This window comes from Meleagris gallopavo, chromosome 7 (assembly GCF_905368555.1).
Source record: "Meleagris gallopavo chromosome 7, MGAL_WU_HG_1.1, whole genome shotgun sequence".
NCBI classification, from domain to species: Eukaryota; Metazoa; Chordata; class Aves; order Galliformes; family Phasianidae; genus Meleagris; species Meleagris gallopavo.
Genome location: NC_139410.1, coordinates 21,852,756 through 21,877,728, shown reverse-complemented (window position 1 = coordinate 21,877,728; position 24,973 = coordinate 21,852,756). Strand labels below are relative to the sequence as shown.

The window sequence follows — 24,973 nt, the reverse complement described above, 5'->3', positions numbered from 1 at the left end:
GTTTCAGTGAGACGGTGAGGCGGGGGTGTCAGGGGGCGGACTGCCTTAGGTAACATTCCTTCCCACTTAAAAGGAGTCATAAATCACTCACTCTTTATTAAAAGCCCTGCTCGACCGGGAGAGAAATGTCAGGAGCATAAATCACCTCCACCGCTCTCACAAGGGTCCTGGCTCAGCAGGGGGTGCGAGGCAGGGACCGGTCTTTCCTGGGGAGGGCACAGTGTGGCCTCACATCTATCCCCATGAATGCATTACCATTCCAATGTATGGTAACAGGAGCTCCCAAAAATCAAACCTCTGTCTGCAAACCTCTTCGCCCAGGAGGGTAGCATGGAATCAAAGCAAAAGGAGGGTATTTTAGCCCAGTTTTTCCCTCCTGCCAGGCGAGGGCACCCCGAAATGCTGGGCACCCCGAATGCTGGGATGCTGTGGGCACAGAGCACCCTCTCCTGGGGGAAGAGAGCCCCTTCTCCCTCCTGCGCCCATCCCTTACTCAGAACCCAGCTGCCGCCAAATCCCCGCCCAAGGGCTGTGACATCTTGTTGCCAGGCAGGAGTTCGCCCTAAAGGATGGGGACAGTCCCCATTTTGCATGAGGCAGAGCAGAGCAGAGCAGGGAAAGGACTGCTCATGCAGCACTACAGAAGCATGCACAGAGGTAGCCATGCTCGCCTCACTGTCTCCTGTTTTTCCAGTTGAATGTATGGCTTAATATAGCAGCACTTATGTTGTAAAACATCGCTCATAAAACACACAGGATGTGCTGTGTGGGAGCACTCACAAGCCAATCCTCAGCTGCTTTTTGATGTCAGCTTGGAAATTGCAGCATCCTGGCAACGGCTGCGTCCTGGGGTGTGTGTGCAGTGGGGCCAGACCTTCCCCAGGTGCTGTGGAAGACACCGGGGGAGCTTTTAGGATTTCCACCCATCTCAGGAACCCTGCCTGGAGTAGACGGGCAGAAGGGCTGGGGGCAGTCACCAGCAACTATTGGTGCTGCCAGCATGAGCTGCACAATCCGAGGCTCAGCTCTGTTGAGTACCTCAAGGCTGGAAGAGGGGAGGCAGCTAAGGATGGCTGATGTTCCCATCTCAGCCTCAGCTGGAGGGAAGTGGGCTGGTGCGGGGAAGAAAGGAGGTGAGGGGGAAGGAGCTGGGATATTCTTGCTTGGGAAAGCGCCGGGGCTTTTCCATCAAAGGGAAGGAAGCCCTAGGAGAAGGGCTGCAGGCTTTCATGAGCCGCTCACTGCAAACCCTGGCCCCCATGGGTCTGTTTATCCTGGCACGGGAGAGCCCATAAACTGCAGTCCTGAGCCAGCCTGCAGAGTGCAGCTTTTCTCCACTGCCGCCCCAGCAGCGGGGCTGGGACAGCCTGTAAGGAGGGGAGTGGGGCTCCCAGGCCTGGTCACAGCCAGCAGGGCTGCAGGGAAGATGTCCCCGTCCCCACATCTGCAGGTGCTTCTCACAGCCCCACTCGGAACTTATACAGCAGCCTAGAGGGAAGGAGGACAGCTTGGCACTGGGGTCTCAGCCACTTCAGGCCCCAAAGTAGGTCCCAGCCCAAGGACAAGGAGCGGTGCTGGGAGCTGTCACCACAGCTGGCATCCCTGATGTGTCTCTGACCCAAGGTGCCCTGCAGTTTCCCACGTTCCCTCCCGCCCGCCACCCGTCATATTTTGCATTTCTCCCTCTATCTTATCTCCCTGCCGGCTCACCCCCTTGCAGCTGGTCTCTTATTTTCTCCCTGTCCGCTGCCTCTCTTCCCAGCCCCACCTGCTGCAGCCCCAGCAGGCTCCCATGCTAAAGGACCCCAAGGATCCCTGATAAGGGCCAGACCAAACAAGAACCTTTTGTGCCACATTGAGCTCATTTGGAGGAGCCGGGCAAAAGCCTGACCAGGGCAAAGCAGGATCTCAGTGTCTCCAAGGCACACGGTGCACTTGCGGCTCACGGTGCGTGCTGCCTCAGTTTCCCTGCTGTTCCCACAACCCTCCCCTGCAGCATCTCCACTCCTCCCTCATCCCAGTGCCGGGGCTGAACCTTGCGTCCCGCTGAGAGCTGCTGTCAGCGCACACTGTGGGGTTGGCAGGCAGCAAGCATAGGGAATAAAATTCTTCCCCCTCCCAGCTTGCTGCCGGGTTAATATTCCCTCTAACGACAGACGGTTCCTTTTATCCCCTCACACGCTCCCTCCAGTGATTTAATCTTGAACAAGCCATGATTATTTCCTGTACAGCTGCCTCCCTCGCACTAAAGGCCTGGCCTGACAGCATCGCACCAGGCAGGCAGCAGATCTGCAGACTGGCTGGGACCAAGGGAGCTTCAGCAGATCCTGCACTGCCTGAGGCAGTTGACAGGACCCCTAGCTAGGGATGGCAGACATCAGGGAAGAAAAGAAACTGGGGAAGGCATTGGGTTGCTCGACCAGAGGGCTTTCCAAGACCCGGCTTCATGGGGTTCTGCCAAATCCTGGAGGTTACACTGGCAGTGTAGGACCCACCAGTTGCCAACTGCTACTTCTGCTTCCTTCAACCCAGCTCTGACCCCAAACAGATATGATGCAGGCTTGAGGAAGCAGCATGTTACCAGAAGGATATGGGGCAGCAGGAAGCCCTGGGTACTGGGAAAATTAAAGGCCAGAAGAGCACCAAGGCCATTCTCTTACTGCTCACTTCCCTTGTCCAGGTTGATGGGGAGAAGTTTCCCATAATACTGAGCCACTGGAAGCAGACAACTTCACTGCGCTGCTCAGCTGGTGGAGATAATGAGGTTTGCACTGGGGGCTTGTCTCCAGAACATCCGTACAGTACACGCGTGTCCTTCATCCACGCACTACCCAGAGGGCCGGGGAAGGCCAGGGTAGGGAAAAACATCGGGAGAGCGGAGCTGGTCCGGAGCCACCTCAGCAGCAGCAAAACGCGGGGTGCAGCTCCACCTGGTGGGCAGCGATCCTCCCCGCGAGTGTCGCTGGGTCCCCATGGCCACGAGCACCGGGACCCAAGAACTGAAGCCTATGGCTCTGCCTTTCCCACCACCGGGGAATCTCTGGGAACTGGGGCCGGTGGCCGGCGGCCTCACTCCAGGGCTCGAACTGTTCCAGTGTTTGGGGATGCCTGGGGCAAGGTCAGCCTGCGGGTGAGCAGCCCTTCTCCGGGGTTCTCCTCGGACACAGCGCCTGGCAGCAGCCCTTCCCCCGCCGGGACTCCGCGATCTGCCCCCCTCACGGTGCAGCCTCCGGGGCCGCCAGAGGGCAGCACCGACACGGGGTGCAGCTCGAGGGCCGAGCCCGTGGAGCCCCACACTTCCTAATTGCCTGCGGGGGCTTGGGGTGATAATTAGCCCGTTCATTATGCTCTCCCGAGTTTTTAGCTGCTGCAGGGCTACATGGATACCCTAAGGAGGAACGACTCATGGCTGTGCTTGGGCTGTCCCGCGCACAGCTGAAACCTTTTCCCAGTGATGGCTTTAGCAGCAGCCCTGAAAAGGACAGGTGCTGCAGTAGTCCCCATTCTCGCTCTTATCGGCAAAGTGGAAACCTGGGGGCTGCACTGTGTGACTCCGTGCTGCTCCAGGACCCCTCTCTCTGCCCGGTAATCCGGATGCTCTGATGTTTTTCCCTGTCAGTTCTCTGTACTGTGATTTCCACCTGGAAGAGCAGTCTTTCTCAGAGTCCCTGAGCTTTTTTTACCATTGCTATTTGGCAAACAGCAGGACTGAAATAGCTGTTCCCTGGGGGCTGTGCTATGCTTTGTGATTCCAGGACTGACCTCGGAGGAGGGACTGCACGAGGCCCTCCAGGTACCTGCTGCTGTCCCCGCCCTGGACTGTACTATGCTGTCTTTGCCAGTGCAGACAGACCACGGCACAGCAAGTGAGCCATTAGAGATCAGCTCCAGCCAGCCAGTTGCTCATTCATCATTGTGAAGCAGGCAGGGGGACGTGCCAACTGCCTTCTGCTGGGATGCATAGGAAAGCTCGTGCCTGGTAGCTCTGCAGCCTGGAGCAGGGGACTAGCATCACAGTAGGTCTGCCAGTATGCTCCAGCTCCCCATCAAATCACCCCTGGTTTAGAATAGGAGCACTTCTAACACAGTCAAAATTAAGGGCCTGGGCAAGCAAGCATCCCTTTGTTGGCACAGGCACGTAGCTGATGTATGTGTTGTCCTACCTGGGGTGACCTTTTGGAGCAGGGCGTCTATTAATGCCTTCTGCTTCTGCCTTCCTTACTGCCCAAAACTGCTGGGAGGTGACCTGTCATGGTGCCAAGCGTGATGTTTGTGCTGTATCATTGCCTGTCAGTCTCAGGCCTGAAGCTTGAAGAATAAAACTGGAGAGGGGGGAAAGGATCCTCCTCTTTCACGTGGAAGAGCAGCTGCCTCCCAAGTAAGCTGCAAAGCCTCTTCTTTACCTGCATAAGAAATGTCCCTCCGTTCTTGCAGGGTAATTCCCTGGTGTTCGCATGACACATGGGATGGGGAAGGACAAGGTCTCACCAGCCACCTGCATCTCAGTGCTGTTCCTCTGGGAGCTGGTTCCACAGCATGATGCTGCAGCTGCAGGCAAGAGGAACAGCTGGCTGTAGGCTGGGGTTTATACAGGCTCCAGCCCCGTTTCCTCTCCCAGGAAGCTCACGCGTTGCTGCTTGGGGCCAATGACTGCAGACCTGGCTGAGGGAGCTTCTGCCTGCTTCTCTGTGGGGAGGCTGCAGAGCCTGGCTCATGGCTGCCGAATACAAATAGCCCTGCTTAATGAGTTCAGGGATGCCAATTTGGGAGAGCGCATGGAGGGTGGGGGCGGCTTCATGTATTTCAGATGAAGCAATCTGGGAGCAATTTTGCTCCAGGAGGAGAGAACAGCATGCAGGAAGGGCTCTGCTGCTTCACCTGCAAAATTCAGCTGTGGTTTCTGATCAGTTTGTGCAATTGGAAAATCAGTCCATCCTCAAGCATGGAAAGAGGAATGATCCCTTCCCTAGGGGTGGAGCCCTTCCACCCTTGCTAGGCTGAAGCTGGAGAATCTTAATCTTCTTCAGGAACCTTGTCCTGGCTTTGTTGCTTCTCATTTGTATCCCGTATTCCTTTTTTGACACCAAATTCTCCAAGTTGTTTGTTTTCAGCAGGCCTTGGGTAGACAATGCTGGCCCAGATCCGATTGGGTTCTGGCTGCTCCGAAGCAGATCTGTGTGTCTATGTACACGTGTGTGTTTTGCATAGGCCACCAAGGCACGTGGTTGGCCACAGCAGGGGATACGTAGGAATGGGACTTTACCCCCCTTTCTGCTCTGGCAGAGGGTCCCAGGTGTGGCACATCAGCCCCAGGCATGGGAAGGCCCCGCTGGGAAGATGAAGCCAGCTCCGAGCCTGCGCTTCCATTTCAAACACCTCCAGCATCAGCACTGCAGGAGGAAGGGGGAGCTGCTTTAGCTCCTCCTGATTGATAATTCATTACTGCCTGTTAGCCTGGATCTATCTGGCAAGAGCTACATCCTGGCACTGACGTGTTAATTTCACGGATAAAATGCTATATCAAAATGCATCATCGATACATTCTCCCTGAACCATTTCTCAGCCGTCGCTCCCGGGCAATTTACATGCAGGAGCAGTCCAGGCAATTGGGGCGTTTTGTTCCTAATGGATGCCTGGCACCAGCTGGAGCCATCAGAGCCGCAGGATCTGTCCTCCAGCTCCTGAGAAACACAGCAGGATCCTTCCACGAGGGGCAGGGAGGCAGGGGGTACAGGCTCCATCCGTGCCGTGCTCAGATCTAGAAGGGGGGAAGCAGGCTGTGTGCACACGGCTGGTTGATCGCACATCATTTTGCAGTGATGCAGAAGCGCAGCATCCTCCCCCTCCTTCCTCTATCTCTAAGCACCCTGACTTTTGTCTGATGCTGGTGATGGTCAGAAAGGTTGGAAATCTCCCCTCTGTGGCTGGAAAGGCAGAATGGGGAAAAGACAGGCAGATGGAAGATGCGCTGTGCTGTTGCACAGCTGGTGCTGGGGGGCTCTCGCCAGCCTGGAACAGGCAGTGGGGAGCAGCACCCTGCAGAGACATACCCAGGGGGCAGGCTGGCTCTCACGGAGCATAGGGCTCTCCTACCGAGGCCCCCAACCCCTCCATGATGGCTCTATGTGGGCAGCCGTTCCCAAACCTTCTCTAGTTGCCCTCAAGCATGCATCTCCCATCTTCTTCTCCCCTTGGCATCGCTCAGAGCTCTTCCCCACTCTTGTGGCCAGCTGCATCTCCACCCAGCACCACTTCTGGATGCTCAGCTGGGCTGGGCTGGTCCATCCTGCCTTCTTAAGCAAGGAGCAGAACTCGGGTGGGGGCAGCCGCGTCCTGAGGCTCCCAAGACCTTCTCGTTCTCCCATCCCTACATCCCAGCCACCTCCCCACGGCTCTAGAACACAGTCTGGAACCCGCGGGACCCGTCGAGGCGGTGATGAAGGTCACGGCGGGACGGCCGCCGCCCAGAGGAACCGCGCCGGTCCAGCCAACCCCCCCGCCACCGCCCACCGGCGAGGGGGCGGGCCGTACCGGGGCCCCGTGCGGAGCCGATTGGCTGTCGGAGGGGAGGCGGGGAGCGACGGGGCGGTGGCTGGGCTGCAGCGGAGGGCGCGGAGCCCAGAGCGGGCGCGGCGAAGCATCCTTCGGGCACCGCGGCCCCGGTGCGGGCCGCTTCCCCCGTAGCACCCCGGCCTCCTATGGGCGGTGCCGGCGTCCCGGCCCCCACACGCCCGTCCCGCTCGGCGTTAGCATGGGCACGGTGCTCTCCCTGTCCCCCGCCGCCTCCTCGGGCAAGGGCGGCGGCGGCGGGGGGCTGCTGGCCGACAAGGCTCCGGGCAGGCTGCCGGGAAAGGGCGAGAGCCGGCTGAAGAGGCCCGGGGTGCTGATCTCGGCGCTCACCTGGAAGCGGCTGGTGGCCGCCTCGGCCAAGAAGAAGAAAAGCACCAAGAAGGTGACGCCGAAGCCCGGCGGAGGGCCCCCACCCGGGACCCAGCCCGACCCGCTGGTGGTGCAGCGCAACCGCGAGAACTTGCGCAAATCGCTGGGAGGGCCGTCCGAAGGAGCCAAGCAGGGCCCGCTGGCCGTGCCGGTGCCCACCGTGCCCTCGGCGCCCCAGGAGCTGCACCCCGGCTCCGGTGGGGGAAAACCGCCGCCGCCCCCCGGTAGCCGCGCCCCGGGCTCGCCGCGCCGCGTGGTCGTGCAGGCATCCACCGGAGAGCTGCTGCGCTGCCTGGGGGACTTCGTGTGCCGCCGCTGCTACCGCCTGAAGGAGCTGAGCCCCGGCGAGCTCATCTCCTGGTTCCGCAGCGTGGACCGCTCTCTGCTGTTGCAGGGCTGGCAGGACCAGGGCTTCATCACCCCGGCCAACCTGGTGTTCGTGTACCTGCTGTGCCGGGAGGCTCTGCGGGGAGAAGACATCGGGAGCCAGGCCGAACTGCAGGCCGCCTTCCTCACCTGCCTCTATCTCGCCTACTCCTACATGGGCAACGAGATCTCCTACCCGCTGAAGCCCTTCCTGGTGGAGGGCGACAAGGGCCGCTTCTGGGAGCGCTGCCTGGGCATCATCCAGCGCCTGAGCGCCAAGATGCTGCGAATCAACGCGGACCCGCACTACTTCACGCAACTCTTCCAGGACCTCAAGAGCGAGGGCGAGGGCGGAGACGGGTCCAAGCACTGGACGATCAGCCTGGACCGCTAGGGAGGTACCGGGCCCCCGGGGACGGAAGGGGCCGTGCACCGAGGGGCGGGGGAGGCGAAGGACTGCTGGATTTCCCCCCCCCTCCAACCCCAATCTTCCTCGCCTAACCCCCTTCGCGGAGACGCTGCCTGGACCCTCCCCGCTCCGGATCCGGCCGCTTCCCCACCCACCCCCTTTCTGCCCTCCGGGACACCGAGACGGCGGCGAAGACCGGGGGGAGGGGGTTGGCCTTCCGCCTGCACGACGGGGAGGGAGGGGGGGGGGGACTGCCGAGGTGCGGAGGCTCTTGGATATGTTTTCTTTAGGGAAAAAAAGGAGAGAAAAACAAAACAAAAAAAAAAACCCAAAAACAACAACAACGCCGCCCGGAAGGGAGGAGGGCGTGGGGGCTGCGGAGCAACTGCGTGTCCCCGCGTTCCCCCTCAGCCGCGAGCAGCGCAAGGCCCCGCGCTGCCGGAGCTGTCCGTGGTTCTGAATCGCCGCCGAGGCAGAGCCGAGCAGACAAAGGGCGGCGGGGAAGGAGGGGGGCGGGTTGAGGGTGGGTGGGGGGGCGCGGGCCTTTGTGTCACCGGCGCTGTTCGCTGCCCGATTATGCGGGGTGGGGGGTGGGGGTCCTCCAAGGGAGTGGGAGTCGCCCCGGGTGTGGTGGGCCCTTCAACTGGATGGCCACCTGCTCGTCCCTTTGTCTGAGTGTCTGGGAGGGGACGTTTCCTGCTCCCTTCCCCCCGACTCCCCAAGGTGTAGCCCTCTAAGAAGAGCACCTGTGAGGTGAGAAGCGTCCCCTTTAACCTTCTTATCCCCCTCCCCACCTCGACTTGCTGTGGGGAATGGTGTGTGTGCCAGAGGAGGCCTAGGGAGCTGGGGTGGGGGTTCTGGGTTTGGGGAGGGGGGATCCTCTCCTCTTGCTTTGCTTCACTGGAGAATAAAGAGGTGGCCTGGATGGGCCTGGTGCTGCCTCCCTGGACTTGCTGGGCTGTGGAATGCAAAGGGAAGCTGGGGGGTGTCCTTTCTCCTCCCCATGGAGATGTGGGAGGTTGATTCTCAGAGGGAGCCTTCCTCCCCATAGCAATTTGGGCAGTCAAAATTTCACCACTGTTTGCTGTGTCCACCCTTGGCTCGCTGTGAGCAATCCTGGCCTCCTCCATTGCAGATGGAATGCCTGCTGTCTGCAGCAATGAATGTAACCAGGAGCCCACAGCTCACGTCACCTCCTTTTTTTTTTTTTTTTTTTTTTTTTTTTGCCTAAAGATACCCCACCCTCCCTCCTTCCTGCCTGCACTCTGCAGGGCCAGGCTGCTCTCTCTGGCAGCAGCAGGCTGTGGGAGCTATCTTGCTAGCCCGATTACCAGTCCTGTGCTTCTGCAGACCCCAGGGAGCAGGGTGGAGTTTCTCAGAGCTGGTTGCTATGCCTCCAGTTGCTCAGTTTTCTGGGGCTCCTCAAGCAGGATCCCTTGCATGTGCCCTCGTATCAGAGTCTGCATCTAGCACTTTGAAGCTCCTCTGAGCCAGATCCTTGGGTTCTCCTCAGCTAGGAAGAGCTGTGCTGGCTCTGCAGGTCATGGAGGGTAAGCTGGATTCCCTACCTTTGTGTGCATCAGCAGAGCTGCTAATTAGGCCCAATCTGGCTCATTCAGGCAAAGCTGTGCAGCCAGGAAGACAGCACAGATGTCCCTGTGACGGGGTCTGAGCTGGCAGGGTGCTGTGCAAAGCTTTTCTGTGCTGCATGCACCCACTGAGACCTCTGCTGCTCCCATCCTCCCTGTTCCTACTGTATGCTCTGATCCCTTCTTTATATTGACATTTGTGTGACCTTGTGGGGGCCTGTCTGGGCCAAAATGTACTCACAACCTCATCTAACCCCAAATTTGGCTGTACCCCTTTTTTGTGTTGAGGAGGGGGGCAGCTCTGACCTGTTCTGTCTCAAACTGAGCTGGGATCAGATCCATTAGAGCTCCTATGGGGCTGCTGGGGGAATTCTGATGCTTCTCTACCAGTATTTTACAGAGAGGGAAACTGAGGTACACTGCGATGAAGCAGCGTGTGATGAAGCCTAGCAAGAGGGGTTTTCAGCCTCATGGGGGATGCAATCCAAAGGTACCAGCCATCTCTACCCTCAGCCAGGGCTGTTTGCAGACCCTAGGACCTCTACCCTGACTGCAGAGCTTCACAAGGTGCCCGTGCTCACCAAGGTTTCCCACCCTACAGATCCCCCCATAGGGCCACTAACAGAGTCCTTTCAGCCTCAAGTCCTGACATGTAAAATGCTTCCAGCTGCAGAGAGGCTGTGTCCTTCCCCTCCTCCCTTGTGTTTCATTGATTAAGAGTGCTGGGCCTCATTGGGGGATTTAGGAAGAGCTAATTGCAGACTGGTAATTGAAGACAGCCTTGGAGTCTCTGGAAATGTCAAGGAATGGGAGACAAGCTCAGATGCTCCTGTGCATTTAAATACGCATCACCAGCTCAGCCTTGCTGACAGGAAATGTCTGTTTTTCCCTTCCCCCAGAGCAACCTGTGTGGCTGCTGGGAGAACAGGGAATGCAGATCCCACCTTGCTCCCACTGAGGTAGAGGTGAGACCGGCACGGGGGCGTTACTGGGAAGGGACAGGCTGCTGGGTGCAACCCCTCCTGAGGATGCAGCATATTTCTGTTGCTCCCCACTAGTGTGCAGTGTGTCTTCTCCAAGCTGCGTAAGTCACCAACGAAAGGGTATTTTTTCTGCCTAGTGTTCACAAAGCAACAGCCCTGTGTGCTCTCACAGCCCTGCTGCTCTGCCTGTGGTGCATGCTCTGTGTGCTCGAGGCAATGACGCAGGGTACAGAGGAGGGGTGCTGTGGCAGCAGCCAGCCTGGTGAGCTATGCCTGATGATGGACAGAAAGCAAGGAAAATGTGCTCTGGCTATTAAGAGCTGGCAGCATTCCTCAGAACTGCTCTATGGGGAGAAACCATCTCTAGCCTGTGTGGCTGGGTAGGGACCAGTGCTCTGCAACAACCCGCTGCCTTGCAGCCTTGGGCTGCAACAATGGATGATGGTTCCTCAAGGCAGATGGAAGTGGGATCTATCTCTCTTGCCTCTATGGGAGCTGTCTGGACACTGGATCTACTGTGGCTCTGAATTGCTGCTGCTCCACTGAACTGGGGAGGGCTTATGGGTTTGGGTGAGGCTTGGTCACAGCTGTAGGGGTCTAGGGGGTCTGCTGGATGCTGCTGCCTTCCTGTCCGTGTCACTCCAGCTGCTGGCTGCACAGCCAGGGGTACTCAGATGTGTCTCAGGGCAGGACCCTGGGTTGTGGGGGGAGCAGAGGGCTGGGCTCCCTCGTCAGAAGTCCTGTATTACAGCTTAATCTGGCATTAGCGCATTAATCCAGTCCTCCCCACAGCCCGCCTGTGCCCTCTGCAGCATCCGGCCCAAGGTCTCAGTGCTTGCCTGGGCAGGAGATGCTCTCCTAGCCTGGACACCTGGGGACTGGCTGGCTCCTTCCCTTCCTCTGGATGTCTGCAGAACAGGTGCATGGAGACATTGTTTGGCCAGGCTCATCGCTTGGCATACAGGGTGGCTTTGAGAGCAGAGTACAGCCCTAGATCTGCTGCCAGGGCTTGAGCCCCCTAAGCAATGATAGGAGCAATGCGGCCCATGCAGGGAGCAAGGCTGAGGGAAGGCTGTGTCTGGAGAGAGGACATGAGTCAACAGCTCAGCACAGGGGTGCTGGCAGAGCAGTTGGCATGTGGAGAGGGGAAAAGAGGTGGGAAGAGGGAGAGCTAGAGGAAGTGAAGGTGTGGGCAGGAAGGCAGACGTCACCTAGCTGTGCTGCAAAGGCTCTTCCCAGCATGAGAAATGAGACATGGTGATGAGTCTAAAATGGGAGAGGGGTCCTCCATCCCTTACAGAGGGGCTGAGAGGATGTGGGGGAGCTGGGGTGAGGGGGTCCACATCCTATCCTGCCAAGGGCAGGGCTTAGTCCTTCCTTCTTGCTGCTTAAGCAGAAGGAAGAAAAAAACAGACAAAAAAATAAAATAAAATAAAATGATAGCAGAATAAAACCCTCCTCCTGCCTTTAATGAAGAGGCAGCACCAACAGCTCTGAGACAATGTGCTCTGCACAGACTGAGGCCTTTTGGGACCCTGTTCCCCACCTCGTTCCTCACAGGGTACCCAGGGTTGGGGCTGCATTTGGTGAGCAGCAGAGCATAGGCTGCAGCTGTGTATCCCTACAGCTCCTCTTCATCCTCATGGATGCAGGCAGCACTCATTCTCCTTCTGCTGTGCATGAATGAAAGGAGCAGCATGGCAGCCGAGGCAGCAGGTAAGTCTGGAGCCTGCAGCATACTGAGCCCATGCACCCCATTGCTGGGAATGGTGCTTCCACGTCACTCCCCTGGGCTGAGCACCCCCGGTCAGGGCTGGGGACGGTCGATGCCACGTGTTGGGCTCAGCCCCGCTCAGCCATTGGTAGGATTTTGCTGCAGTCTGCTCTGAACCGGTGGTTTTGGAGACAGAAGGGAGCAATGCTATTGCAGGGGTGGGGCAGGGGGATGCAGGGTGAAGGGCAGCTGTGCTGAGTGGGGGGCAACGCTCTGGACCTCTCCGTTGAGCATCACATGGAGGGAACTGCTCCCAGCGGGGACTGCGGATGGGAGCGTTCCAGGTTGCCACGGTGACAGCACTGTATCCTCCATAGCTGGAGAGTCCTGCATGCATACTCCACCTCCCTCCTGTCTGCCCCCCTCAGTGCATGATCCCTGCTTCTAGGGAGAATCCAAACAGGGGGATCCTGGGTGAGCTCAGAGTGGAGCCAAGCACGCCTTCAGCCCGTCACATAGGGTGGGTGGTGTTTTCTTCGTTTCCCAGCACAGTTAGGTCCAGCAGGGAGCTGCCCTTGTAGGGCTGGGAATGAGCGAGGAGCTGGGCTCGCCTGAACTTCCCTGCTGCAGGTGCTGGCAGAGGGACAGGAGTAGGATGGCAAGGAGCTACTAGTGACCCACATCCCTTAATCCCTGTCCTGCCCCTGCGTCATGCCTCTTTCTAAGCCCTGACGCCCGCTCCCCTGATGAGGGCACATATCCCTGCCCTGGCTATGATGAAGCCAGCTATGTCCAGCTGCCCCTTCCTACCATTTACCTTTGTGAGGCCAAAATTGGAGAGGGGGGTGGGGGTCTCCAGCATGAGTTCTTCTTGCTTCTGGCATGGAGGGAGCTTCTCTTCTTCCCCTGTTGACCTCCTTGGACCAGCCTGTGCAGGGCTCAGGGACAGCAGAGGAAGGTCTCCCCTTGATCCCTCTGTTTTAGGCATGGGCTTCTTGCATCATGACCCCAAGGCCCCCCACACTGCAGCCTGAGCCCTCCCTGGAAGACACGCTGCTGTCGGATCCCCTCTTAAGCTGATTAGAGCAGAGAGGACATGGCTGAGCAGATGCCACCAGGACCAGGAGAGTGACTGGACCCTGGAGGAATGCAGAGAGGGCAGCACAGCCATCCCTCCTGTGTCTGCTGTGACCAAGGGGGCACAGGGAGAAGGGCTGGCCCTCCCCCATGCGCTCGCACGGCCTCAATCTGCCCTCAGCCCTGGTTCCATGAACATTACAACCTGCCCAGAGACCCCTTATGGCACTGAGGACTCCCAGGTTTGGCTCCCCTCACCTGCAGCTGCCCCAGAGGGGTGTCCCAAGAAACCAGTTGTTCCCTCTATCTCTTGGAGGTAAGAGCCAGAGGTGGTGATTGAGGAAAGGAAGGAGTGCAGGATGAGGCAGGGTGGCTGCATTCCAGCCCCACAGTGCTCTGGTTTCAGAATGGGGAGGGGGGATTCTGCTGGCTAGTGCCCCTATTGCAGCCCCCTGCACATAGAAGCAGACACAGATCACAGCACCTCTCCATTTTATTGAAGACAAATCCCTCCCCAGCTGGCAGAGCCCAGCACCTCTCCATCCATTGGGCCAAAGTCCTGCTCTGGAGGGTGGGGGCACTTCCTTGGACACCAGGCCTGCCACTTGGTGCCCTGGGCTCCCAGCATTGCTGTCACTCCTGCTTTACCCAGCCTTGTTCCCTGGAGGTAAGGATGAAGGCAGAGAGCAAGGAGCTGCAAGGAGGATCCCTCACCCTTGGGCTAGGCTTTCTGGGGTCTCCAGCTCCTGACCCCTCTCCTTTGGGAGATGGGTGGGCTAGAGGCTGAGCTGAGCACGAGGGGGGTTTGTGGGGTGGGGCATGATTTCTCCTCCCATTTACCTCTGCTTTAAGCATCCCTGTGCATTCCCTCATGGAAGATCCCTCCTTAATCTAAATGTAGATAGATGCCTTCTGCCCTCCAATCACCCATGCCAGGGAATAACTGCTCTCCAAACCTCACCAGGGGCAGCTGGAGCAGGGCAGCATCCCACCCCCCACCCTTCCCCACCAAACTCCCCAACCCCACACCAACGGGATGGATCTGCCAAGCCTTAATGGTAGTGGTTGTTCATGTTGTTGAGGTGGGAGGCTGCCATGGCGCTGAATGGGGCCGAGGGCTGGAGGCTGTGCCCAGGGTAGAGAGATGGGCTGGAGCCAGGCCAGTAGGAGAAACCAGCCGGCGTCACCCCAGAGGTCATGAGGTTGAGTTTGGAGATGCCCGAGAAGGGCAGTGGGGCCAGATTGCCCTGGAATTTGTAGAGGGTGTGATCAGGGGCAGCCGGTTGACAGACCTGCGCCAGCCCATGGAAGTCGAACTTGTAGGCGTAGCGCTTGCCGTGCACCTTGGTCATGATGTTCTTGTCATAGTAGTAGCGCAGCGCCCGGCTCAGCTTGTCGTAATTCATGTTGGGCTTGCTCTTCCGCTCGCCCCAGCGCCGCGCCACCTCATCGGGGTCGATCAGCTTGAACTCGCCGTTGGTGCCCTCCCAGGCGATGCAGTTGAGGTTGGCCCGGTCCGAGAGCAGCTCCAGCAGGAATTGCCACAGCTGGATCTGCCCACTGCCTGCCCCAGAGAGGTCAGAGCTCCCAGTCAGAGCAGGAGGAGCACGAAATGTCCCAACCACCTTCACTGCTGCCTTGCTGTCCCTTCCCATTTCCCAGTGGGTACCTGCTTGCTTGGATACTCAGCTCCAATGTTTTTGCGTAGTACCTAGACCCATCCCATATTTTCTCATTTGTACTCTGCCCCAAAATGAGGCTGGTGCCATAGCTCAGCCCTGCCCATCTCCAGGGACAGAGATCCCTACAGGGCGAGTGATGTCATGATGCAACAGCACTCTGAGCTGAACCCTGGCAGATGACCCAGCACAGGGTCAGGTACAAACATTCCTTGTTTCCAGGTGAAAACTGTCCTTTCTGTGGTCATTGCACCTCCAGGCTGCACTGAGGATGCTCAACATGCCCCTGTGCCAGGCTGGATGCCGGTCCCCAAAAGAGCCTGGCACACCTGAGTGTCCCACAGTGAGGCACACAGACAGCTGCACTGAGGATAGAACAGAACGGGTCCCAGAGCCCGAGGGTGATGAGCAGGAACAGTCACCCTGCAGATCCACACCCCGTTTCCCCCACACTCACACCCATGCAGCTCCCCCTGCACATTCCTGCTTCCATCCTCAGATCCAGGGAGCAGCTGTTCCTCTTCTACCCTTGTCCGTCAGATCCCGTTCAGACATCCTGACCCAAGCAAGTGAGCCCAGGTTTTTCCAAGGCTGTGATTTTGGCACACGATATCCCACACCTCTGCTCTCTGCACTCCTATGTGTTCCTCCTTCCCCTGCAGCCTGGCACTCACATCTCACACAGTGCACACGTTGTCTCAGCCCTGCAGACAGCCAGAGCCCGGTGCAGGGGCTGTGATGTTCCAGACACTTCTGCCATCACCAGCAGAACAAAATGGGGAATTTCTCATCTCTGTGCTGCATTCACAGTCCTCACCCCATCCCCACAGCCCTCTCTGCAGACTTCTGAGCAAGGCTTGTGTGCCCCACCCCACACAAGCAGCCAGGTGGGGTGGCAGGGCTTCATCCTCTGTGCCTCCCCAAGGAAACTTCCAGTGACCCCAAAAGGGGTCTCACGCAGTGCAGTATGCAGAGCACGGCTGCGCAGAGTCCACAATGCAGAGGCAAAAGGACACCCTCAGCCCCAGCTTTACTGATCTCCCACCCCTCCAAACCATGATATTCATCTCCTTGCTAGGCGGGTGAAACATGTCCCAAACACTTGGTGCCCATTCCACATCAGCCCTATGTCCAGTGACTCTAGGGCTGCTCCCCTGCATCCCTCGATGGCTTTTCCCAAAGGATGGGTGGACCCCATTAGATCCATATTCTCCTGGTCATCCCATGCCCTAGCCCCAGCAGCTCCCTCCCTGGTGGTTCCCCCATTTCCCCACTCCCAGAATGGGCTCCATACACCCATCGGGTGTCCCCAGAGTGCTGTGTGGACCCGAGCTGGGATTCCACACCTGTGCATTGGGATGGCCATTGGGAGCTCAGCTCCCAGTGAACTAGCCCCATCCTGAGGCAGCAAGCACCAGGACATCGTGTACCATATGGGAAACCCCAGCGGATGGGACATGCAGAGGGGAAAGTGCCCCAGGAGACCCTGCTGCAAGAGGATTCCAGGGAGAGAGGCAGGTTCCTGGGACAAGGAGTGGGAAAAGGGTTCGGTGTTCTTACCTTTCTGCACACCCGGGTTGAGGGATCCCCACGCCTGGTTCTTGCCGTCTTTGAATAAAGTTTCCCCCACTGGATCTGTGGGAAAAAAGGGGTGCGGGTGTGGGGAGGGCTGGGGCCAGGCGGGACTGTGACCCCCCGGCCGCTCCCCCTCGCCCACCTCACCGCTGTGGTGAAGCCAGGAAACGCGTCCAGGAAAAAGGAAATCCGATTTCTGACAGAGTGGGGAAGCTTTTATATAGGAATAGAAAATCCCGCAGGCTGAGGTAGGGAGATGGGAGGAAGAGAGGGGAGAGTGAAAGGGGTGGATAGGATGGATGGGATGGAAGAGTGGGTGGATGGACGGAGTACCGGAGGGTCGGGTGGATGGAAGTGAAGGAAGGGTGTTGGGGAGTGGGGAAAGAAAGAGAGAGGTGGATGGAAAGAAGGGGTGGTGGTGGGTGAATGAATGGATGGGTGGTTGGATGGAGGTGTGGGTGGTTGGATGAATGAGTGGATGAATGGGCGAATGGATGGATGGATGGATGGGTGTACAGAGGGAAGGAGGGAAGGGAAGATGAGAGTCAGATGGAGGGGCAGCTGATGGGTAAGAATGGGAAAATGGGCTGACGGAAGGGATGGTGGATAGACAGAGGCAACAGAAAGAGGGATGGGTGGGTGGGGTGGGTGGGTGGATGGAAGGATGGGTTGGAAGGATGAGCTGGAAGGACAGAAGGATGGCTGGCTGGATGGAAGGGCAGCGGGATGGCAGATGGGTGAAGGATGGAAGAAAGGAAGAAAGGGAGGAAGGAAGGAAGGAAGGGAGGAAGGAAGGAAGGGAGGAAGGGTGTGCAGGTGTGAAAAACTGCAAGAGCAGAAGGGACGGTACGTGAGGAAGGGTTGGTGCCGCAGGGGCCGGGGCAGGGCGGGGGCCGGGGTGCGCTGTGTTGCGGGGGGGTCCGCCCGTACCTGGCAGGTACATGTTGAGCAGCAGTGGCACCGCTCCGGCGCCGTGTCTCATGGCAGCTGTGGGGGCGGCCCGCGGGCTGCATGTTTTAATATTCCTGCCCCTATTATTATTATTATTATTCCACTTTATCAGGGAGCAGCTGATGGCGAATAAATGGCAGCGGGACGGGCAGGGGACGGGCAGGGGCCGAGGGAGGCGGGGAGGAGGGGGAGTTTCCAGGCAACTCGCAGGGGCTCGGGGCCCCGGCTCCAGCAATTTCCTCCGCTGTAATTAAAGCGGGCGCTGTCCCCCCCCAACCCCCCCACCCCCCTCCCAACCCAGCCCGCTATCGGGCCCGCATCAGACTTTAATCACGGCCGCGGGTTTCTATGGAGAGAGGCTCGGGCCGCTTCCTGCCTCTTCCGCCTCCTTAACTCTTCGCAAACACGGCTCTGCCATCCCGGCTGCGAGCGGGGCTCGGACACTGCCTGGAGACCGCCGGGCCACGGCCCCCCCCGGCTCCCCTCGCTGCACACTGCTGTGCCCCCCCATCACTCCGCTCGGCTTTACCCACTGTCCGTGCCCCCGCTCTGTCCTCCCCAGCACCCCGTGCCCCCGCGGTGTGGGTAAGCAGGGTCCCGCCGTGTCCCCCTCCTCCCCCCCTCCCCTTGGGACCCTCGTGTAGCATGGGGGTCCCAGAGTCCTGGGGAGGATGAACTCAGTGCCAGGCGCTCGTGGCACCGGGATGTGGCTCGGCTCTGGCACCCCCCTGGCGCCCTGTTATTCAGTCCCTGCTGCATGGATCTGTTCCCATCTTCATTAGGTTCTGTGCAGTTGGGGGGCTCCGTGCACCCACCCAACCTGCACGGCCGTCTTCGTCAGCCTGTGGGAGGCTCTGCTGGCTGCTGAATCCCAGAGCTGGTGCTGCCCAGTTTGGCACTGGAGACAGGTGTTGCAGGTGCCTTCAATCTCTGCAAGCATTGTGAAGACTGGAGAGAGATTCAGGGCAAGGAGGGAAAGGGCTGAAGGAGGGGAAGGAGCTGGGGCAACTTCAATCCCAAAGGACTCCTCTGGGCAGATCGGCCCCACCACCCACAGCCACAGGTGCTGCGTCCAAGTGCCATCTCTGTCCCCTCAGCCAAGAATGGACCTTCCTTCCCAACAGATCCAGAGGTGCTTCTGTCCATCCTGCCCCAGCGTTGCACAGCCACCTAGTGAGCTGCTCATTTGCCACAACCTCTCCTCTGCTGTTCCATTGATGTCTATTAAAGCTCTCACTCTGGACCCAGTGGCATTTTTTCATCACAAGGTGTAAATCCAATGGAAACCAGGATGTGTTGGTGCCAGACCTGTGGTTCTTATTCATGCTGCAGTCCAAATGTGCCATTTAGGAGGAGACACCACAGTCCAGCCATGCAGCCCATGGGGAGGGTGGGATTAGGCTGGGACATCCTACAGTTCGTGGCCAATAGCTCTTCCCGGTTGAGGGTGCCCAAAGCACAGGCTGAAATGGGGATTGTGTATTCTCAGCCATCTCCTACCCTCCACCCTCACTGCCCACCTCCATGCTCCATGCTCCACAAGAGCATAGCCCACCATATAACCCACCAAACTCCTCCAGCCTCAGGGGGCTGCTGGGATGCAACAGCCCTTAAAAAGTGCCCCCAAACACTTTTGGTTGTTCCCCCAGACCACCACAGCCCCTCTGCCTGCCCTGCAGCCTCTCCACAGCCTCCCAGACTTGCTTTCGCTGCCTGAGTCACTGCAACACACCGCAGGCAACAGAAAACAAGCCCCGGACGCAGCAGGGTGGGGGGAAGAGCCATAAGCCTCTCTCTCTTGGCAGCCTCCCTGGCGGTGAAGATCCTGCAGCCATGAACCTGCATCACAAAGGGCATGTGGCAGGCAGAGTTAGGGTTGTGTGAGCTGGAGGTGCAGGGGGAGGGATGGGGGAAGACAGCGAGCATGGGGCTGAAGGTGTGATGGAACTGGAGAGACCTGAGAGGTGCAGAGGGGCAGGGGGATTGGGGTGCCATGGTTGGGGAGCTCTGTGCCCTTGGGGAACCCAAGGGGTGGCAGGCTATGGGGACCCAAGAGGCATTGTCTTGAGTTTATGGTGGAGCAGGGACAAACGTGAGCTGGTACAGACCCACAGGATGAGGAGGAATACAGGGGATGGGGCCCAAGTTCGTGGGACAATCAGGGGACGGGGGATGTCTAGAGGAGGTAAGGGCTCAGGTCCATAGGGTTCCTGGTGAGGGGTCTGGGACCCCTGGAGCACCCCCACCCCCAATCCAGCAATCTCACCCCTTCAGGTTAGGGCAGAGCAGTCCCCATATCTTCTGTGACCCTGCAGTTCCCCCCATCACAGCCCTGTGGGTCGGTGCCCAGGAGGTCTTCACCTGCAGGCAGGCGGCATGGAACGCAGTGGCAAGCTGACGTGGCCTTGGGCTCCCTGCAGCCCGGCTGCTGTGCAGGAATGTGTTTGTGCAGGGGGAGAGGCCGAGCAGCCGTGGGGCCGTGGTGGGGAGGGGACAAAAGAGGGCTGGGAGAGGCTCAGTGGGGACGCCCTGCAGCATGGCACTGGGAGACTGCATGGGTGCAGGGGGTATTTATGTGGGTCATACTGCTGTGGAATGAGAGGAGTGTGGAATTGTAAGGTTTGAATGTGTACATTGCGTGCAAGCTCCTGTTCAGTGTACATACGCACACACACAGACCCCAGGGCTAGGGTTTTTGGGTGCAGGGTTTGCACACAGACTAGTGTGGCCCCATTCTAGACTCCCCATCAGCCTCCCAGCCCCAAGGCCAGCTGCGCTGGGGACCCTACACCCAGTGCCCCACCTTTCTGAGGCTTTGCAGTGGACATTCCGCAGGCAGGGAGCACCTTGGCATGCCCCCCCAGGAGAGCTGGGGGTGCTGGAGCAGGATGCAGGAGGACGAGGAGGCTTGGAAAGGGTGCAGGAGGAGGAGGCAGGGTGGGGCTCGTGGTGTGCCCAGGCGGAGCCGGAGCCGGATGCTGGCACGGATGTGCTGGCGTGGCCAGACTTGGGGGGGGGGGGGGAGGAATGGGAAACCCCACCCAGGACTTAGGGCCGGGTGATGCTGGGGAACAGTGGGGCTGAGGCAAGTGTCTTGCCCTGTGGCAGAGCGGAGAGGGGAGCACTCATTTTTTGACAAATGCCTTTATTTGCTACCAGGTACAGGTCTATGGCACGGCAGCCCGCAGGCTGCGAGGGCACACACTTTGCCCCCACTCAGTGCTGGATGCGGCGGATGGATTGGATCTGGTTGGTGTGGGCCTGGCTGCTGTATTCGCTGTACTTCTTGAACTCGCCGTTCTGTCTGTCCCGCTCCAGCACGTACTGGTAGCCCCGGTATCCTGGGTACTGGTATGCCACCCACCTGCAGGGACACCTCTGGCTCAGAGCCCAAACCCCTGCTTCCCATCCTCTCCTCCTGTTGGCCCCGTGGTGAGCATGGCACAGATTTCCAAGGAAGGACTCCCCTACATTTTGGGGTCCCCTATTCTCTGGGCTGGAAGTGTCCCACAGCACCCATTTTGTGCCTCTGCCACCCCCATGCAGTGGGACTCACGCTCCAGCATTCACTTTGATGGATGCCACCTCCTTGTTGCCCCAGCCCATGGCCTGCAGCGAGGGGTAGTCGTCACTCAGCTCGAACTTGTGCCCCTGGAAGTTCTCTGCTTCGTACAGGATGACCTTGCTGTCATTGTGGTTCTGTGGGATGAGTGCGCTGGGGTCAGCAGCTAGCATGAGAAGGGGATGTGGCATGGGGGGCCATGCCCAACTTTGTTGCAGGGTTGTGAGCCATGAAGTATCCTTCAGCCTCACTGGGGCTGACCAGAGGATGCTGCTTTCATGTCCCTGTGGTTCCCACACTCAGCATCCTCACCCTCCCTGAGGCTGCAGGGCAAGGTGGGCTGCTGGAAGTGCCTCTCCATCTCTGTGGGGCTCAGTTGGATGCTGGGCACTGAGGGGTTAATATCTGGGACACAGCGATGCAGCACTGTCCCCCCCTCCGTGCCCAGCCCCCATGCACATCCATCTGCACCGTGGAGCGGTCCTGCCAGCGAGGAGCGATCTTATCGCGTCCTCTTTATTAAAGCCCGAGCATATCTGCCTGGTGATTATTAAAAGTTGGGGGGGGCACACGGAGGCACAGACGTGCCGGCACTGCGAGCACCCGCAGCCCCGCGATGGAGTGATAGTGGCTGCGGCTGTGCTGAGGCTGGGTGCTGGCAGGGAGGGGATGAACCTCACTCCTGAGCATCTCCCTGAGTCTGCTCCCCTACCCCAAGTAAATCGGATAAGTCCTGGGGTACCCAGTCTGGGGGTGGCTCTGCAATGCACAGAGCAGGAGTTGGGGAAGCGTTTGGGGCTAACCGTGAGCCCAGATGCACTCCTCGGGATGCCTGCAGGGAGGTGAGAGCCACCCCTCCATCCCACTTCCCCATGTAACCCATCAACCCATGCATCCCACGTCCACCCTCCATCCCTGCTGTCCTTTGCTGGCCCAAACATCTGTCCCATAACTCACCGCACACTTGACGGGTCGGAAGGAGAGGAGGTGCTCGGTGCGGTATCCACTGTTCCCACTCCAGGCCTCCCACCGTGGATAGTCACCCTTCTCCAGGATGAACTGCTGCCCCTGGTATTCGGGGTACTCAAAACCCACCCAGCTGCATGAGAGGAGGGGGTACTCAGGGTGCAGGTCCTTGCCAGCATCAAACATCTTTTCTGCAGTCAAAGCCTCTCCCCACCAACACCTTGGCTTTGCAGGGCTTCTCTCCCTGCTTTGCAGATGGGGAAAATGAGGCACCACGCAAGGGATGCAGAGGAAGGACCTGGGTGTCACATCTCTCAGGCAGCCTATGGGAAAGGGGTGGTGAGGAGGGCTCTGGGGGGCACTTACGGGCCGGACTCCACCTTGATGGAGCGGATCTTGCGGAAGCCGCGCTCCATGATGCTGGGGCACTCCATGAGGAACTCGCAGCGCTTGCCCTGGAAGCTCTCCTCCTCCCACACCGTGATCTTGTATTGCCCCAGAGTGTCCATGGCTTCGCTGGTCATGCGGGGAGCTCAGCTGTGGGCAGAGCCCCAGTGTCACCCAGGTGTCATCCCATCCCGTGTCACCAGTCCCTTCCAGGCTGGTCAGGGGACACCTCCCATCCCTTTCCCTTACAGCTGCAGGGTCTCTGGGGACCTCAAGACTCCTCCAGCCGCAACGCCCTCTCTCTGCGTGTGATATGCCCATTGTGTGGGGCTGCTTCCAAGCCCCTTGCCCTGCCTGCTGAGGGGTCTGGGTGCCTGTTGGACCCGTGTGGGATGGCACATCTCTTGCAAGGATGAACCCCACACCCTTCCGCTGTCTATGGGGGATTCACGCGAGGGGCGAAGGCAGCAGCGGTGCATTGGGGTTCGGGGGCTCACAGCCTGGTACTTACTTGGTCGCAGGGCACAGAGGCGAAGGTGGTGGTGCCGGTGCTGGCTTTCCCCAGCCCTATATAGGCGGGCGGCAAAGCGGGGCTGTGCCGGGGGGCTATGCGCTGTGTCAGCGGGGGGGCCGGGGCACCCACCGGGCAGCCTGCCGCTGTCCATTCCACTCAGGCAGTGTGGCGAGAGCGGCCCCCCCGCGCCCCCCGCCGCTGACAATGAAAACGCTGGGCTGTGTTTGCACAGGGGCTCAGGGCACAATGGGCAAAGGGCCTGACGCGTCGCTTTGCTTTCTGCCCCCGGACAATGTCCCCGCTTGGCCTGGGGATTAGGGGCACTGCCTTTCCCAGGGCACCCGCAGCCTGTGCCAGGGATGGTGGCGGCGGGCAGAAGCAGCGTTGGCATGGCTGTGGCTCAGCCATCTGGGGAGATGGGCAGCACCCCCAGCTCATGTCCCCACAGTGCTCCACGCTCTTTGCTCACGATGGCCCCAGCCTGGCAAAAGGCCTTCCGTGCTGGGAGAGGCTGGATGAGGCCAACACGGGGCCTCCCAGTGGTCCTGTTCTTGCAGCATCCCTGTCTCTCTTGGCAAGAAATGGGGACTGAGGGGTGACAGCACCCAGCATGCCTTTCTTGTCCCCCTCCGTGCATCGGCTGGCTGCTCTGTCCCGCAGTGCGGAGCCCCCGCGGAGCCCCGTTGTCCCCTGCGGCCGCCTCGTGGAGCGTGAACAGCGCTGTCCCCATCGTGCCGTGCCGATGCCTTCAGGTCCCAGCAGAGGGTGCAGCCTGGCAGCGCTTGGAGCCGGCTCCTGCCCAGCGACAGCGCTATACAGCAGTTCTTTTGGGTGCATAAAGCACTGCTGACTCTGTGCAGGGCACAGTGGGGTGACACCTCCCACTTGCTCAGGGTGGCCTGGGGACATTCCTCGAAGTGTCTGAGCATGGGTATGGGCAGCCCCATCGCCGTGTATCAGGATACAGAGTGGAGCACTGATTGTTTGGGATGGGGTGGGATGAGATGGGATTGTAGAATATGGAGTGCTGTGGGGTATATGGTGGAGTCCCTGCCCTCGCACTGGAGTGTATGGAATGCAGGCTGAACATCCCATATGGGATGGGGTGTGGAGGGGGTAATGGATGTTGTGCTACAGGATCTGTTGAGTACTGATGCGACCTTATGGGCATGTAGCCCTAACAGGAAGTCTGGTGCAACCTCTCAGACAAAAGCACTCAGAGGGAGTAGTACCACATCCCTGCTTCTCTGCCCTCTCCCACATCCCTGCACACTGGGACAGCCATATGTGAGCCCCAGATGGGAACAGCAGATTGAGGGGATCCCCATGGTCAGAGACCTTCCTCACAAGGTTCTGACACTGCCTGTTGTCCTCCCCTCCCACCCCCCCCCACCCCCAGGTATTTCCTGTGGCCCTAGGCGGTCCCTGCCACTAGCATCCCCACGTGTCATTTAGTCACCTGCAACATCTATTAGGATGGGGACACGGGCAGGGGGAGGCAGGCAGGGGCAGACAATGAGCCTGCTCAAGGGCAGCTGCTAATATTGGTTCTGCGAGCTGCTGAACACTCGCCCAGGGCCTGCTGCATAGGCTAATTTAATAAGGGCCCCGTGTCCCTCCTGGCTCATCCTGTTCCCTGCAGGAGCAAAACAGATCGGGTTTCTCCGGACCAGCCCCAGCACGGGGTTGCTTCCCCGCTGTGTTCCCCATCCGCATGGGCACAGCCTGTGCCCTGTATCGGCTGTCTGCCGCGGGAGGGGACATGGCTCTGCCTGGGTATCTGCCACATCTGGCACACATCTGAGGCTTAACGCTAGCACGCTGCCTTTCCCACCATTATTTTAAGAACCCAAGCTGGTGGATCAGGACAGTCCCCCCAGGCTCCTCTTGCCCCATCATTGCTGGGGGCTGCACTGTCACGCCTGGGGTTGGAGGTCCAGGACTGGAACTGGGAGGGAGCAGATGGAGCTGGTGCCAGCCCCTGTTTGCCTTTCTCCCAGTTGCCTGGTGCTCTGTTTGTTCTGGAGATGGCTTCCTGCTGCCAGGGATGAAACAGGTGGCTTTTATTTGCAGGGGCTGGCTGATGAGATCGGGGGCAACATATCATCTGCCCACCCAGCCTCCCTGCTCCCTTTTCCTCATTTTTTTCCCACATACTCATTTCTCTGGGAGGATGCATATAACGTCCTGCTGTCCTCAGGCATCTTCCTGAACAAGGAGGATGGGTACACCCCAACCAAGGTCCAAAGACACCCAGACCCC

At 59.1% G+C, this 24,973-nt stretch overlaps 3 protein-coding genes across 5 annotated transcripts; 1 reads left to right on the top strand and 2 right to left on the bottom strand.

Annotated features, from left to right (window-relative positions):
* The first annotated feature begins 6,570 nt into the window (after positions 1 to 6,570).
* On the top strand, positions 6,571 to 8,219 carry CDK5R2 (cyclin dependent kinase 5 regulatory subunit 2). Its single transcript, XM_010727482.2, has one exon. It carries the CDS (start codon positions 6,752 to 6,754, stop codon positions 7,697 to 7,699), a length of 948 nt encoding a protein of 315 aa, XP_010725784.2. The 5' UTR covers positions 6,571 to 6,751; the 3' UTR covers positions 7,700 to 8,219.
* A 5,333-nt stretch (positions 8,220 to 13,552) lies between these two features.
* FEV (FEV transcription factor, ETS family member) lies at positions 13,553 to 19,747 on the bottom strand. Of its 3 annotated transcripts, none has more exons than XM_085228170.1 (3): positions 19,549 to 19,747; positions 16,317 to 18,745; positions 13,553 to 14,641 (listed from the first exon to the last, which is right to left on the bottom strand). In XM_085228170.1, exons 2-3 carry the CDS (start codon positions 17,311 to 17,313, stop codon positions 14,130 to 14,132), a joined length of 1,509 nt encoding a protein of 502 aa, XP_085084296.1. In that variant the 5' UTR covers positions 17,314 to 18,745; positions 19,549 to 19,747; the 3' UTR covers positions 13,553 to 14,129. The 3 variants fall into 3 exon arrangements, with proteins under 3 accessions (XP_085084296.1, XP_085084297.1, XP_010711929.1); XM_085228171.1 differs by having other exon boundaries at positions 19,644 to 19,741; XM_010713627.4 differs by lacking the exon at positions 19,549 to 19,747 and having other exon boundaries at positions 16,317 to 16,391; positions 17,262 to 18,996.
* Positions 19,748 to 20,422: 675 nt separating this feature from the next.
* On the bottom strand, positions 20,423 to 24,086 carry CRYBA2 (crystallin beta A2). The gene is made up of 4 exons (XM_010713628.3): positions 22,177 to 24,086; positions 21,802 to 21,943; positions 20,839 to 20,981; positions 20,423 to 20,646 (listed from the first exon to the last, which is right to left on the bottom strand). Exons 1-4 carry the CDS (start codon positions 22,332 to 22,334, stop codon positions 20,499 to 20,501), a joined length of 591 nt encoding a protein of 196 aa, XP_010711930.1. The 5' UTR covers positions 22,335 to 24,086; the 3' UTR covers positions 20,423 to 20,498.
* Between the last annotated feature and the right edge of the window lie 887 nt (positions 24,087 to 24,973).

Bases quoted from the DNA above. Each gene is read 5' to 3' on its own strand.
- CRYBA2 (XM_010713628.3), bottom strand. From the start codon at position 22,334: ATGACCAGCGAAGCCATGGACACTCTGGGGCAATACAAGATCACGGTG. The intron at 21,944-22,176 runs GTAAGTGCCCCC...CCTCTCATGCAG, and splicing joins ATCAAGGTGGAGTCCGGCCC to CTGGGTGGGTTTTGAGTACC. The intron at 20,982-21,801 runs GTGAGTTATGGG...CTCATCCCACAG, and splicing joins TCCGACCCGTCAAGTGTGCG to AACCACAATGACAGCAAGGT.
- CDK5R2 (XM_010727482.2), top strand. From the start codon at position 6,752: ATGGGCACGGTGCTCTCCCTGTCCCCCGCCGCCTCCTCGGGCAAGGGC.
- FEV (XM_085228170.1), bottom strand. From the start codon at position 17,313: ATGAGACACGGCGCCGGAGCGGTGCCACTGCTGCTCAACATGTACCTG. The intron at 14,642-16,316 runs GTAAGAACACCG...TCTCTGGGGCAG, and splicing joins CAACCCGGGTGTGCAGAAAG to GCAGTGGGCAGATCCAGCTG.